We start from the raw sequence: 17,288 nt of genomic DNA, 5'->3' as shown, positions 1-17,288 counted from the left end.
AATGAGGTGGCCCTAGAAAACTGATGTATTATATTTATTAACACTTTTTAAATATATATAAAATAACAGTACAGTGCCTTGATTCTTTATAAGGTAAGGATTTAGTTACATACTGTGTCTAGTGTTATAGAATTGGGCAAGTTGAATTTTGGTCTCAGTTTCTATTGACTCCTTTAATTGTGTTTCCCTTTTTATGTCTCTTCTGGGAATTTTAACCCAGAATACCCAGATCACTGAACTAATTCAACCAATAAGTACTTATTACCAAAGTCTTACGAACTCAGTCTTGTGATAAGATTATATTTCCCCATGATTTCTCCTCCATACAATTAATCATTTCCTCATCTGTTCCCAGAGCAATTTATACATACATCCTATTATAATATTGGTAGTTATTTTGCTTACATATCTCCAATGATTTATTAATTCAGCAAATAATCTTAACAGGTAGTACTCAAGCTATTGGGGATCCAATGAGTAAAGCAGACCTCATCCCTGCCTTCACTGAATTTACACTACATAGGAGTCAGTCTTTCATAATTTCAAAAACTGTGATAAGTGACCTAAAAGAAAAATAAATGATGCTAGAATGATTTATATTAAGGGCAGTGATCTAGTCTGGAGGGTGAGGGAAGACTAGAGGAAGGGAAGAAGTGAAATTAAAGAAATAAACTTTGAATTAAAGTTTGAAAATGGATAGTACCTAAAATAAGTCAAATAAAAGGGCTAGATGTGGTTTTCAGTACTGACTGCACATTCTAATCACCCGGGGATCTCTTAATCTATTAATGCCAAACCCCATCATAATAGGAATCAACTGAATATCATGATGGTAGTGGGAGGAAGGACACTGGCATTTTTTAGTACCAGAATAAAAGGGTACTAGATGAGTATGGAAAGAATCGTGAGGGCTAAATAATTATGCCTAGAAGTATAAGATTTTTGATGATTTTCTTAAGAAAAATGGGATGATTTTAAGCAGGGCAAGATCATGACCATATTTGTTTTCTAAGAAGATACCTTGGAATCCTGAAAAGAGGATAAATTTAAAGAGCAGGGCTGGATGCACAGATATCATGGATGGCATTAGAGAGGGAGAGAAAGATATAGATTTGATAAATATTTAAGTTAAATTGTAGATACTTGGTGATTTGGTTATGATAGGAAAAGAAAAGAAGATCTCAAGGATAATTTAGGATTGTGGCTTGAGCAATTTCTTTATCCATTCAAGGAGCATTAATGAAGTACCTATTATATGCTACATATTGGGGATAAATGGGAATTAAGATAAAAAGGGCAGTGTTCTCATGGGAGGAAAGAAGCCATAAATAGACAAGAAAAAATGCATAATGAGGAATGCCATGCAGTTATTAAAACAGAATAATGTATTAAAGTTTTTTTAAAGCTTTATTTTAGAGAGAGAGAGCTAGCACGTGTTCACACGTGTGGGGTGAGGGGCAGAGGGAGAGGAAGGGAGAGAATCTCAAGCAGACTCCCCGCTGAGCATGCAGTCTAACAAGGGGCTTGATCTTATACCCAGGGAGATCATGATCTGAGCCAAAATCAAGAGTCAGATGCTTAACCAACTGAGCCACCTAGGTGCCCCTAAAACAGAATAACTTATATGGGGAATGTGGCTAGGTAGTTATGTTAGCATGTGTGATCTGAAAGAAAGTGATGTAAAGGAAAAGGAGTCCATCGTGGGAAGATAAAGGGGCAGAATACTATTGGCAGAAGGAGGAGCCAGTAGAAAACTACTTTTGACAAGAAGAGAGCTAATTTAGGGAGAAAGTGGGATGAGATTATGGGAATAAAGATCATAAGCTAGTAATTGAGGGACCTTTGAGAAATACAAGTAGAAAATGTTTGAAATTTGTGTTAGAGCCCAATGAGGAGTGTGAACTGAGGGTAAGTGCTTTAGTCTTTAGAATATAGATGGTAATATAAGCCATGTATTAGGATGAAACCACTAGAGGAAAGAGAAGAAAATGAATCTAAGAGTGAGCCTGTAAAAGGTAGGAGAAGAGAGTAGACATTTGAAGGATCTGGAGGTAGGTGGAAGAGGCAGAGGAAGAGTCTCAGGGAAAAGTGGTTAGCAGGGTAAAATACTGCTAAGCAGACCAGTAAGATAAGAAGGAGACCCGTTCCATTGGAGGTTGTAGAAGTCTTTGGTGAAAGTAATGAGAATCATCTCTCTGAAGAGATGGATGTGCAAGCAAGATGGACATGGGTTGAAGAGTGACGAGGGAGTGGAAAAGCAAAAGCGACAGCAAATGTCATCAGCACCCTGTGCGTGGGAGGATGAAGAGCAATAGCCAGAGAGGGGAAAGAGCTCTCATGAGGTTTCACTTCTCTCTTTCTTTCTTTTTTCTTATATGAGATGCTTAAATGATGATGGGGAAGATCCAGGAAAGAAGGGTGGAGGGAGGAAGGGAAGCAGAAGGGGAAGGAAAAGAAAGGGTTTGTGACATGAGGACAGAGAAAAGGAAATCGTGAACATGTCAGCAAGTATCTGACTTGTTAGCTGAAAAGTAGGAATATCCCTTAGGGAACAAGTCCCCAGTTTTTAAATTTACATTCACCAGAACTAAGCACTGAGTCTGGCAGAGAGCAGGTTTCAAATCCTCATTATATCACATGTTCATATGGACAATTTCTAGATGATCACATCATCAGTAAATAGTGATTCATATTGGAAGGCCATATGAATGAATAGGTAGATGATCTGTAACTGTGTTTGTGTTCCAAGTACATTTCCAGATCATATGAGCAATTTGTCTTCTTCTTAGACTTACTCTCGTGAGCTATCACATTCTGTTTTCTTTCAGCTCTCTGCCACCAGCTCACAGAGAGTGACTTTGTAAAAACTCAATTTTTAAATTTCCTCTTCTCACAAGAGAGAATGTTCTACTTCTTGGGAATTTTGGATGGAATAATTAATGATGTGAAGTGTGAAGGCGGTGGGTGTTTTGTTCCCTCCAAAAAGCCTGCCTTCATCAGAGCTAACAGAATAGCGCCAAATTGGGAGCTTTTGATTCCAAGGGAGAAAGTAATCTTTTTCCCTGGCAACACCATCCCTTCACCAACCCCTACTCAGTAGCTGCGAGAAAATGAAACTACTTTTGTTTTGTTTTAAGTAGAGGTGTAACAAAAGAGAAATTAAGTTGAGGAAGTTATAAAAGAAGACAGTTCATGCTGCTTGAAAAAGATCTATATATATTTAAAGTTAAGACATACAGAATTAGAAATGTTCTAGCTGTATGTGCACTTAGCTTGACATTTCACTCCTTGATGGTAGAATTAATGTAGAAACATCTTTCTAAAGCATCTCTTTTATTTAAGTGCATTAGATATTTTCACATCTTAAAGGTTGACAGGATTGAATTAATAATCAGTACTATGCCAGCTATTCATGATGATAATTTGAATTTTCACATAGCACCTCTTCCAGAATAATTCTCGTTTATTTGCATTCTTGTTTCCATCATCTCTTGGTGAGGTACAAGTTACATAGAACATGTACTTAAAATAAGTTAACTCACTCATTCATCCATTCAACAAATGTTTAGTGAATGACTACTGTGTGCCCAGCATAGAACTCGGTGCTTGGTATACAAAAATAAATAAAAGCCATAGCTCTTTTATTCTTTCATGGCACTTACCTAAATAAATAGTTTCACTTATTAGAAGATAACAAATACTACAGGGAAAAGAATAGACATGGTGAGAAAGATGGGGCAAGGACAGGCAAGTCGTAGCAAGTGACCAAAGGATAAGAAGTAGAATGAGTGAGGGGTAAAGTAGTAGGAAGATATTGAGCTTGAGATTGTGTAGGTCACTGAAAAACACTTTGGCTTTCACTTTGAATGCAATAGGGTTCTGAGAAGTCATATGATCTGAGTTCTATTTTAAAGAATCACTCTGGCCATTATGCTCTGAATAGATTACTGGGGGCAAGAATGTGAGCAAAGGCTTTGTTGGACAGCATGGTAGGAATCTAGGCCAGAGATGATGGTGGGAGCTGTGGGGAAGTGGGGAGTGATCAACTCTTGTTGTACATACTGTAAGATAAAGCAAGTCTGGACCCATCTGGTAGTTTGAAACCCAAGCTCTCCAGCTGTGGAAGTTAAACCTTCCAAGACCTCTCCCAAAACATGTTTCACTCACACCCTCTTCATGTTACAACTGTACTCTGGCAACCAACATGCCTAAGCCTCAGGAACCATGATGCTCTGAGGGAAAATGAGATCTCTATTTACACTGGAATAAGGTCCGGCTCCTGAGAGACTGTTTTTTGTCCCAGGAGCTGTCTGTTCCACAATAGAGATCCCTGCTTTCAAACTCACATGGAACCATTGGAGGGGATGCAATGTTCAAACTTCAGTGCATTTCTCAAAGGCTTGTTTTTCAGTCTTAAATCATTCTACATGTAGAATGTGTCAATGTGGAATAGACTGGTTTTTGTCTGTGTCTGGACTCATTCATTTTCATAGAGGCCTTTCTTCCAGATTCTGGGGAAAACAAATACTAGATACATTTTCTGTAATCCTGAGGGTATCATTTTCTCTCTCTTTATAACTGCTGAAAAAGAGCCCACCTCTCCCTAGGAGCAAGCAATAACATACAGGTATAGGACAATTTAAATACATGTAAAGGAAGAGACACCTTCCAAAGAGACTACAGTCTGTAGAAATACAGTTTTATTACAATTTATATCCAGTTTATATTACCGGAAAAATATTTAATTCTTCAGTCACTTCATTCAAGTCACTCTAGAGTTTTCCCCAAATATAGGTTGTTACTGGTTTTATACTTGTATAACTCAAAAGTCCTATTATTGAAGGCTTATACAACCAAGGGTTAAAGATGAACCTGGTAGCTAATTACCGAGAAAAAAGACAAAGAGAGTGAGAGAGAAGGATTCTAGTGAAGTTCTGAAATTAGCCATTATTTAGGCTTGGGTTTGATTGAAGAAGCATGCTCTTGACAGAGAATGAACAATTCTGGATATCCTGTTATACTTGAGTAGTTTATATGTCCAGTCTCTCATAACACTCCTAACAGCTCTGTGAGTTAAGATCATTGTCTCCATTTCTCAGGAGAGAGAGCAGGATCGGAGAGGTTAGGTAATTTACCCAGGTTCACAAAACTAAGTACCTGGTAAAGATGGAATTTTTACTTAAATCTCTGTGATTCCACAATTTATGTTCTGTCTACCATACCATGTGATTTCTTCTAAGCAGGCAGTTAGGATTGAAGAAATTTAACTTGCGCTTGGTAAGCAAAAAGGCAAGTTAGTGTAACACCAGCAGCCAACACCATAATTTCAAAAGAAGGATCTTTGTTATCAATTTGAATATAAGAACTTTTGTATGGCTAAAGCAGGAAAAACTATAATAAAACATGAAATTCTTCTTTCACTTGCCTCGGTGAAGGAGTCATTTAAATGCCTATGCTTTTTATGCTTTAGAAAGATTTTCTTGATTCTATCACTCCTACACAGAAACCTTTCTTTTCTTTTTTTTTTTTTATTAAATTCAATTTAGTTAACATATAGTGTAGTACTAGTTTCAGGGGTAGAATTTAGTAATTCATCAGTTGCATATAACACCCAGTGCTCATTACATCAAGTGCCCTCCTTAATGCCCATCATACAATTACTCCATCTCCCCACCCACCTCCCCTCCAGCAACCCTCCGTTTGTTCCCTATAGTTAAGAGTCTCTTTTGGTTTGCCTCCCTTTCTATTTTTATCTTATTATATTTTTCCTTCCCTTCCCCGATGTTCATCTGTTTTGTTTCTTCAATTCCACATGTGAATGAAATCATATGGTATTTGTCTTTCTCTGACTGATTTATTTCACTTAGCATAATACCCTCCAGTTCCATCCATGTCATTGCAAATGGCAAGATTTCATTCTTTCTGATGGCTGGGTAGTATTCCATTGTATATATATATATATATATATATATATATATATATATATATATATACCACATCTTCTTTATCCATTCGTCTTTCGAAGGACATCTGGTCTCTTTCCATAGTTTGGCTATTGTGGACATTGCTGCTATAAACATTGGGGTGCACGTGCCCCTTCAAATCACTATTTTTGTATCCTTTGGATAAATACCTAGTGGCTGCACAGAAACCTACAACCAAGTCTGTAATAGTTGCTAAAAAGAAGCCAGAGATAACATTATAATTGTTCTCCTTTTCCTTTAGAGCTAGGTAAAAAACAAATAGTTGTTTAAATGAATTAATTTCATTTTAAAAAATTCTACACATTATTTTCTCAATCATAGCTAATGTGTATGACCTTGGTCTAAATTCAAAGGCCTGTTGATATTTAACACATACAATGTCTTCTTCTGTCATTGTCAATTTTATTCCCACATTCTTTACCTGTAATTTAAAACAAACATATTTGAAGTAGGAAAGCTCTCTGGAAATTATACTTTTGTGAAAACATCTTTTGCTATTTTTCCCATGACGATTTGCAAAATAGAGGTACCTCAATAAACTGTCAGGAAGAAAATAACCCATGGTCCAAAATTTTGAAAATTTAGTTTACTTTTCTCACCTTCTTGGATATTTTTAGCAAGTATACACATATTAAAGTGTCTCATAAGTCCTCTAGTGAGAAACTCAAAATTTTTTGACCATGGAATATCTTGCCTCTTTTTTCATAGTACTCCGTGGAATAAACTTTAGCAAATGCTGGTCTGTGGAAGTGCCTGTCCTATGGCAATGATACCCTCTATATCTGAGTATCAGCCAGATGATTGCCCCATGGTTTTCTAACAATACTGTTCTAAAATATTGGCGATACAAATTTGAAATATTGCTCTGGCAAATTTATGAAATGAGCCACACCTAAAATACAGGGCTTTATGAATGGATGGATATAAAACTGTACAATTTAATTATAAAATGCATATGATTTTAAATTAAAATGATAAATTTCTTCCATACTTTTGAGTTTTTTTTTTTTTAAGATTTTACTTATTTATTTGACAGAGAGAGACACAGTAAGAGAGGGAACACAAGCAGAGGGAGCGGGAGAGGGAGAAGCAGGCTTCCCGCTGAGCAGGGAGCCCAATAGGGGGCTCGATCCCACGACCCTGGGATCATGACCAGAGCTGAAGGCAGACGCTTAATGCCTGAGCCACCCAGGTGCCCCCTTTTGAGCTTTTAAGATGGTTATGTTTCTTGAGAAGTTCCATCTAGCTGAAATTTAAATGAACAATGCCAACCAAATGCAGTCCAGCTGTGTCTAACCTGGCAAGTCTGCCTAAGTGGTAGCAAACCACAGTTGTTCCTTTATGTATGTTCAGCATCTCTAATCACTTGAAGGATAAGCTCTGTGGAATTCACTGCTAGAATAGTCATGAACAACCTCCTTGCTGTGTGGGCCTCAAATAGTACAGGAACTTGAGAAAATAATTGTCTAGGCTTTGGAAAAAATAGAATATGACCATGATTGGTATGTAATGCCAAACTAGTCAATTATTTAGTTACCTATTTTAGACTAGTGGGCCACATCTAAGAATCCTAATAATTATCTGGTTCAAAAATTCAGCTGATTCTCTGTTAGTAATATGAACAAAATATTCAGAACAATGGAATCCAATTCTGGGAATTCTTAAGAACTAGAATTTTGTTAAAGGCCCCTTAAATAATTTTGATGCACACTTAACTCTGCTTAAAAACCTTTTGTGTGGATCAAAGACACTTAAATTCTTCTGGACTAAAAGGTTTAAGTAAGTGTGCAAATTTGACAGCTCTGTAAGGTCAAGGACCTGTATGATTTTTACTCCGTTTTTTCCCAGGATTTTCATAGGACCTAGCAGGTAGTAATTACTCAATAAAATATGCTAGAAGAATAAGTGAACGAATCAATGAATGACTAGTGGCAACTGTCAGTGTTTTCTGTTCCCTCTGAGCAGGATCATGATAAAGTCTCCAACAAGAATAACTTCAGATTCCTAACTGGTTCATGATTTTTCTGGTTGGGTATTCTGGATCTTGATAACAATCAATATAAGAAAAATTATTCTTATATTCAATGGCATTGTTACATTTTTATGAAGGTATTTCTGTATTAAGAATTTTTATTCATATAAATCCCCCTTAAATCAGTGACAATGATTTATGTGGAGACGAGGTAACAGAGTTTTTTCTTTTCATATCAAATTGTGACACAATATCATCAGCTCTGATTCTAAATAATGGTGACTGCCTTTCTGTCCTTCGCAGCCAGCTGTCGCAAACCCTGATATCATGTTTATTAAAATTCATATTCCATGGGACACACTGTGCAAGTATGCGGAAAGGCTAAATATCAGGATGCCCTTCAGGTACTTTCAAATTTTACTTCATTCTATCTGAATGTATATTAAGATGAGTGTTTTTTGCAAAACTTTAGAGCAACAAATGTAACTCTACAGAGCTTTTTCTTCCAAATGTTAGAATATCTTGGACACTTTTTTTCCCTTCTAATATGTTTGTCAAATGTGATAAAACTTATGGTCCCTTGGATGTTTTATAACATTTCTAGGTGGACTGGCCTAGAGGGAGGGAAAAATGGTTGTTTTCAGAATTTAACTTATAGTTTCCAAGATCAGTCTCAGTTCTTATTTCATATGGGTAGGTAAAAACTCTTACTGTTTTGGTGGAAGGCAGGTAGTGTGTGTAGCATCCATTTGTAAACAAATAGAGTGTTTCTCTTGGTATAGCAGTTAGCAAGAATCATTACTTGCAGTTCAACTGCATAATCTTACTTCTGTCCTCAGTCCCAGAGGATACTTGGGAATGGGAGGCCTGCTCCATTCAAAGATTTTTCCATTCTTCCTCCAGGCAAACGAAGTTTGAATAGACCTGAGCTTACCTATATTACGTATCTTGTGTTATATGCAGAATGTATCACCTCCTCCATGTGAAATTCAATAATGTTCCCACTATGTGCAAAAATATTATGCTTCTTTAGAACTCAATGTGCTTCATCAGCAGATAAGAGGGTTTAAAAAGAGTAACAAGATACCAAGTAAAAGAGCCTCTAGATAATGAATATGAGTGAACAGTAAGAGTACAATTCAAAAATACAGAGAAACATCTCAGACCTGGTAGCATGAAGGTGGCCAATTCTAGTAAGAGTGCTGAAAAGTCTTATGGTTCCATGGCTTTCAAAATAAAATATGAGATAATGGTCCCATCTTTTTAGTCATTTGAAACACCTCAGGCTTTGAAAGATGCAAACACAGCCATTGTCCACAAAACAGAAATTGATAAAACATTGGCAACTACTGAGGAATCTTACTGACAATATTAGGATTGGGTACCTAATTGGTTCATATTCAAACTTAGCTAAGAGTTTAAAAATTCTCTTTAAAAATTATATTTAAGAGATAAGCAAATAATACCTCAAAAAGCTTGGCAAAGAATAATAATAATAACAAATTGTAAAGCAAAAGAGGATAAGGGAAAGAAAAGTCTAATTTCTACAGCACCTTATACAAATGATAGTTACCTAAGAGAAACTGAAGTCTGTACGTTTCTATAAAAGTTGGTTCCTGAAAGAAGCCAATAACGACCTATGAGATGTTATTTGTGTTATGATCAGCTAGTGTGAGGTCTGCAAAGGACTGCTTTCAGTTCAAGTCATTGTACTGAACTAATCTGGAGAGACAGCTTGGTAAACATATACTTCTACTACGCTACATTTCTCAACTTCTGAGGAATTCTTCTCTTTTGACACTATGTCACTTTCTAAAAAGTCTTGAAATACTTGCCTGGGACTTATTACAATTTGATAATGGGAGAATATTTGCCATTTGCTCTATCTGATTTCTTCTTGTTTGGTTTGTACATATTCATGCTACATAAAATCATGCAGAATTAAAACAATGTGATATATTTTAACCTATGAAATTAGTAAAGAACTTTACAAATAGTTACATTCAAACATTGCACAGATATGGTAAATAATCAGATGTTTATTTATGGTTCAAGTTAAACTTCATAAAATATTCTGAAACTCAACTTGAAAATATTTTTTGTGATCCTTAAAACTTTTTATACTCTCCATTTTTTACCTTAAGAAGATAAGAGAAAAATGTGTAAAAACATTCCCTGAAGTATTATTTACAATCATGGAAAATGGAAATATCTTCTATATTCGACGATAGAGGAGTAAATTAGAATACACTCTTGCAATGGAATATAATTCCATTTACAAAATGAATGGGTATAGGATTTCTTAACAATTGTAGTAAATAATAAAATTTAAATTTTATATACATTATAGTATTTAAATTTTATATACATTATGATTATAATTACTCACACAATGTAATTCCAAAAATATAAAACTCATAGAAATGAAATAGAAAGAAAATATAAGAAATATATTTATTATATATTAATTATATGTTAACACATATATAAATGTAATATATATGAATATATATCATATTAGTAATTGACATATTAGTTAATATATTATAATTAATATATTTACCATTATATATTAATTATTGTATATTACTGTAATAAAATACACTATGCTAAAAATGACTCCTGATAGGTGAGATTGTGGGCACCTGTTATTTTGTTTATATTGCAAAATTATCTACTTTTAACAAATTCAAATTTGACTACATGATGTAAACATAGGATGAAAAGTATGACCCTCAAGATGATGACCTGGTTTCTGATATCAGGAAGAGATTGCTAAAATATTTCTAAATTAATCTTAACTAAATCAGGTGCCCTTATCTACCCCTTGTCCTGTGATTTCAACATCGTGTCTAAAAAGAGTTGTAATTGAATTCATGCACAAAGTAATTTCCTTGTAGATCTAAAACGAGAAAACTAAAACCCTTAGAGTCTATCACAGTGTCCCATTTCTGTCGGTTTCAGCATTCAGGTTGAGTTCAGACTGAGTGAACATTGTGTCAAAACATCTCATCAGAAAGGCTGCATATGTCCCCCTAACCTCCTCTGGACTTTATACAAAACAGATGTTGGCCAGGAGTCCAGAAGATTTTGTTCCTTTTGTGCTGCACAAGGAGGGATTTGACACAATTTGACCTAGATCCCAGCAAAGACTCTTGTTCTTAAGGCTGCAGTTATACTTGCACACAGAGAAAGAATAAGTTATGAATACAATGTCACTTAACATGTTTGCTTTACTCCAAGTATTGGACATTCAAAATTCAAAGATTTTTTTATCAATTCACTTCAATCACTTCACTATCGATTCCCTGTAGTCTACAGGGGAAAAAAATCTTATGAAGACAATGGCAACACAGTTTACACTGTCATACTTTTCATATAGCTCTTTTCACCATAATGTCGGATTTTACTAATTTTTAAAAATTGCAAGTCTGTTTGGAGAACACTGACCTCCTCTCTGTCCTTGCCCTGACTCTTACCTTTTCAGATGAATTTTGAGAAACTCAATGATAGAATAATCAGTACTCTCATAACTTTAATTTTTAAAGAATCTATCCTGAATTTAATTCCTTTTGTTGTTTTTCTTAGAAGTTCCCTAAAAAACAGTTCCCTTACCAGATTGTGAGTGTCCTCAGTTGGTATGAATTAGAGCTTAGATCTCCAGGCTGTGTACCATGGTGTCTTGACCTACGGTAGCTTTTGAAGAAGCTGTTCTCTTCAGAGAGATTTTTTTTTTCCTTTCTAAAATGATACTCATTTTTAAAAATTTTCCTGGTACTATTGCATTTGAAAGGAGAGTGCTGATACATCTAAAGAAGGAACTATGAAAACCTTGAAATGTATGCAGTTACTATCTCTTCTTGATATTGTGGCCAAAATTTCTTCCTTTTTTAAAAAAAGATTTTATTTATTCGTTTGGGAGAGAGAGAGACAGGCAGAGAGAGAGCATGAGCTGGAGAGAGGGGCAGAGGCAGAGGGAGAAGCAGACTCCCTGCTAAGTTGGGAGCCTGATGTGGGGCTCGATCCCAGGACCCTGGGATCATGACCTGGGCCAAAGGCAGACACTTAACCATCTGAGCCACCCAGGTGCCCCCGAAATTTCTTCTTTATAAGATGTTTTTTATTTTATTTTATTTAAGATTTATTTATTTGAGAGGGAGTGCGTGTGAGCGCATGAGCAGGCAAGGGACAGAGGGAGAGGGAGAGAGAAAGAATCTCAAGCAGACTCCTGGCTGAGTGCAGAGCCTGATGTGGGGCTTGATCCCAAGACCCTGAGATCATGAGCTGAGCTAAAACCAAGAGTGAGACGTTTAACCAACTGCGCCACTGAAGCGCCCCCTTATAACATGTTTTTTTAAACAATGTTTACAACTGCTGCATTACTAAAAATTATGGAAAATGCCATTGAAATTCTCATGATTTAATAACATAAATATTAGAAAATATGCAACATTTTTCAAAATGTATCAAAGGAATACTAGTTCCAGGTTCTTAAGAGAAAAATATCCTGTGAGCAAATATGTTTCTGAATTTCTGAGTTAAACAGTAAGTTTATTTACTGTAGGTATTTTTAGAGAAGTGGTTCTCATTCTGCCTTTAGAGTGCATTACAATTACCTGGGACACTTAGTAAACATGAGGTTCCTGGAGCCCTCCCCCCCGGAGATTATGGCATACTAATTCTAGAACAGAAGGTATATATATTTTTAACAAGCATCCCACAGGATTCTGATGCAGATGGTAAAGAAATATTGTCTTAGCAATTTTAATATTTTAATAATTCTGACCATTTTTATACATTTCAAGAGTTGGTTATACAAAGCACCCTTTCCCATTTGATGATGGGATTTTTTTTTTAATCTTAATATGTAGGTGTTCTTGGGAAAACAGTTTGACAAATACTGGAACACAGAGTTTTCTTGGAACATTTTCCTGATCAGTTAAAATAATAGATGTAACATTAACTCCTTAATAACTAACTTCTCATTTATTTATAAGGTACACATGAAATTTGGCATAGCCATTGCCTCATAAAAAGAGAATGCTATACAAGCATAAACTGGGTGGCAAAGTGTTTTTATGATGGCCAATTCAGTTTCCAATTGTCAACTGTTATCACATTTAAGAACATATATCCTGCCTTAAAATTAAAATATATAATAACAAAGAACTTAAATAGGAAAAAACACGTATCTCTTTTTAGGACAAGAATTTTTAAAAGATTTATGCATAAAAAAGCTTACACATGCTCGGCTATCCTACATATGTATTCAGCATTGAAACCTACCTATTATATTTCACAAAGAAAAACTGCAAATTTATTCAGAAAAAAAATTATTAGTTGTAACCCTGCCATACAATAAGGAGAAATCATTGTATGAACATGAATCTTGAGCATTTTATCTAAATTCTCTGCTTAAATGTATGTGTAGAACTTTATACACCTAAATTTTCTAGCATTCCCTTTTATGATTATTATTCCAAAGTAAATATGGCCTGAATATTAGACTTGATGTTTCAAAAACTACCCAAGAAAATTTCAGAGGATGAAAATAGTTCAAATTTTCTTATTTTTCTCCTATCAGCAAGGACTTAGCCTGTGTCTTCCACATTCCAGAAATATTAAGTTCTGCTTTCATTATTTTTCTTTTGATTCAAAGGTGGTTCCTATTCATTCTTACCCCTTTCACAATAAAAGAGTCAAACATATTTTAAGATGATTTAGTCATCCCCTCACTTCTCAGTTTGAGTTCCTTAATGGGATTCTTAATCTTCTCCCACAAATATTTTAAACATAGCAGATTGGGGGGGGGGATAGATTTTTAAACCATTAAGAACAATCTTTTTATCACAATTGGGATTAAACTTAGATCACTTTTTTATGCAAAGGACACTTCACTCAAAAATAAAATAACGTAGAAACAGGCGTCCCAACATATGAAATAGGTAAGAGTGGAGCAGTTCTTCCTGAGAAGGTGGGGACCCAGGGTTCCACACATGTGACTGCCCATCTCCCTTGGCCCTGCAGACATCTCCATTTGTGACCACATGGCTATGTGAAACACTGGTTTGGAAACAGTGGTTCACATCTTTATTTACTTACAGTTTTGAGTGGTTGTTGTAAATAGGTGGGTAGGGAGATAGGGAGATAGATGTTGCCTTGATGCAAGGTGTAAAATCGTAGAATCTTTCAAATGAAAAATTAGGGGAAAAATCATCACAGGCAGTTTGCTAAGATATTGCAAAGACAGAAAGAAATCTCACTCTTTAATAGAGCCAAACAGAGAAGCAATAACCAGTCTTCAGGTAAGAGGATCAACAGTACTAATTGTCACACATAGTTCATCCTAGATTTGACTGATAATTAGAGTGCTGGTTAATTGGGAAAAGTGAGTCTTTTCATTTTTATTTGCTTTTATAATATTAGTTTAAAAAGTATATATATTCATCTTTTATTATTTTCTTACTTTGTTTTTCCTATTGTTCCCAAAATATTTCAAAGATTAAAAATGTTTATGAGAAATTTCAAACTAGCATCAATAAAGATAAATGGAGAATAATGTTAAATCTAAATGTCCCCTTGCTTTTCTACTATTTCTTACCGTATCTATGGTTGATAATTATAATTTTTATCTCCTCTACATAACATCCCTAGATTTTTTGTGCTAAAAATTATTTTAAGCTAATTTCTACATTTGTAGCTTTAAAAAAGAATACCTCATTTAGCAAATGTTTATTAAATGTAAAGTGGTCTCAAGCATTGAAGGAAATAAATGCAACTATAAATTAAACAGACTCATTCATTTATTCATCAGCCCTCTGATCACTTACTATTTATCAAACAGTGTGCCAAGTATACAGCAGGCATACGAAGTCAAATGAAATAAAACTACTATCTTCAAGAGGCCCAATGTCCTATAGAAGATAGTCCATGATCAGTTATATAATGATGATTAAATAGTGCAAGACAGTCTGTGTAGAGGAAGTTCAGAGAGAAGATGGTTTGTATTCCAATGGGAAATTAATTATGTATGCACACAAATTTCTGTATATTTGAAAAAATGAAGGGGGGAGGTATTTAAATGAGTTTAGGATAGACATGGCAAACCTTGAAATTCCATATTTGAATTTAGTATTGCGGTATGGCAGTGACAACTGAAAAAATGTCTTTTTTAGCAATATGACTAGTGTTTGCAATGAAATATGGTAGCTCAGGTTTTCAAGTTTTCTAAGTAGTTAATAACACAGTTAGGACCAAATATCGATTGTCCTGATTCAGCTCTGCTTTCAAGATGCCACAGAGGGAAGAATTCACTGATCTTCTGAAATAGGTTTTGGTGGGCAGGGATAAAAAGGCATTTTAGAAGGCCTAGACCATGAGATTTCTGAGCTCCAAAATGAGGCTATGGTACAAATCTTTTAGGAGATGAATTAACCTCTGTCACGAACTTCTAGAGTCTCTAAAATCAGACATGCTTCACACCTACTTAAAACACTCAATGTTTTTCATCCATTGTTTTTCATCCAAAAACCTTAGAGTCAGTGGTAAGACCCCTCATTATCTGTGCCTTGTTCATCATCCCTGTCAGCTTTTTTTATCACTATGCTCAACTTGCAACTTATACTCCAGAGACTACCAAAGTAGTTGCAGTTTCCTGAATCTTTAAATATTTGGTGTTGCTCCTATAGCCATTTCATATGCTGCTACCTCTGTCAAGAATACCATGTCCTAAGTACTTTATTCAGAGGACGATTCCCACTCATGCTTCAAGATTCAACACAGATAATACATGCTCTGGGAAGTTTTTCCTGACTCCTTTCTCCTTCATGTACGAAAACTAATTGAGATCCCTTCCTAGGTACTTCCATAGCCTCTCTGTTTTCCTGCATTATCACAATTTATTATAACCATCACTTATCTCCTCAACTATAAAGGAAGCTCTTTGAGGGTAGATGCCCTCTTTTTCTCTACATTTTTAGTGGTTATACCTTAACATAGCTTGCAGAATAACTATTTATTACATATGTGTTTAGATGGATAGAAATATAAATGGGTGGATGTATGGATGGATGGATGACTTCATATAAGCAAATGATCCAGTTAATATGCATTGGGTAGCAGAAGACAGACTCAAAGAATGGAATTAAAAATCAAATATTCAAAAGTGATCTATTGATTTATCAAAGTTTTTTGTTATTAGTAACTTCAAGTCTGAAATTAAAACAATGTACATTCAGAATTCTTACTATTATATTGGCTTATTTCATGTCTTTCTTAGGTGTGTGGAAGTTGGAGGGTTAATATACTCAATATGATCGAATGTTGTCACTCACTGGTTTCTCTTTTTTCACATGACTGTCTTCATCTGTTTCTATTATTTTTCAGGAAAAAATGCTATTACACTGACCGGAGGAACAAATCAATGGGCAGGTCAGTGGGTGATGCGTAATTTGTTTACAACTGATTGTCATTTGGGAAAAAGAAATAAAAAGAAACATTTGATTACTCATATCAGCAGTTGTAAATTTTAGGAAAAAAAACTTTGTTGATTTGTTCAAAGATTTCCAAAATGACTTATGCCAAATTTAACAATGTTTAAAATCAGATAATCTCTTTTTTTTTCTATTTACCATTGCCACGCCTGCAATCCTCTTTTTTCTTTTTAAGATTCTATTTATTTATTTGTCAGGGAGAGAGAGCACAAGCAGGGGCAGAGGCAGAGACAGAGGGAGAGGCAAGCTTCCCACTGAGCAAGGAGCCCAATGCGGGACTCAATGCCAGGACCCAGGGATCATGACCTGAGCCAAAGGCAGATGCTTAACCGACTGAGCCACTCAAGTGTCCCTGCAATCCTTTTTTGATGTAATTGTTGTGAGAGGAGGATTTTAATTGCAAGTTAGCATCTCAGGAGATTTTAATTTAAAAAATAGTTATAAAATCAGGATTGATGGGCAAATGATAACCCACTAGAGTAATAGAAGAACAGACATGGCAGAAACCTTCTGGATCATTCAGTCCAAATCTCTTGTTTGACAGAGGTGGTCAAGGAGAGACCAGCCTCCAGAGTGATGAAGTGGTTTACCAAAGCCACATAGCATCTTATTTCACCAGCTGAGCTGCCTGTCTTATCCTAATATTGAAAACAAACTTTTCTTCAAGAGCTTCATCTCAAAACTTCTCTTTACCTACTATGGTAAGAGTAGCTATGACGAAGGAATTTATCAAACCACAGCCGTGAGACAGGAGAAGCTCTCCCACCTGAATCACCTCGGCCCTGTTTTCACTGAGGAAAATGAACTTCCATTCAATGGGTGCTAAAAACAAAAGGCTCC

General features: G+C 35.4%; 1 protein-coding gene across 3 annotated transcripts in view; it reads left to right on the top strand.

The window, feature by feature from the left end:
• Window positions 1-17,288, top strand: part of ANO3 (anoctamin 3) — a 429,391-nt gene that overhangs the window by 310,958 nt on the left and 101,145 nt on the right. For all 3 annotated transcript variants that reach the window (XM_088017428.1, XM_028117691.1, XM_088017429.1), the window contains 2 exons: window positions 8,260-8,360; window positions 16,342-16,386. In XM_088017428.1, the coding sequence (XP_087873554.1) occupies window positions 8,260-8,360; window positions 16,342-16,386 (146 nt within the window). The remainder of the gene's footprint in view (window positions 1-8,259; window positions 8,361-16,341; window positions 16,387-17,288) is intronic.

The sequence above is a fragment of the Eumetopias jubatus genome, unplaced genomic scaffold (assembly GCF_037043125.1).
Source record: "Eumetopias jubatus isolate StellerSeaLion01/CBP00866 unplaced genomic scaffold, mEumJub1_p1.0 scaffold_13, whole genome shotgun sequence".
NCBI lineage: Eukaryota > Metazoa > Chordata > Mammalia > Carnivora > Otariidae > Eumetopias > Eumetopias jubatus.
Note: the sequence above shows the minus strand (reverse complement) of the source record. Positions and strands in the feature narration are given on the sequence as shown.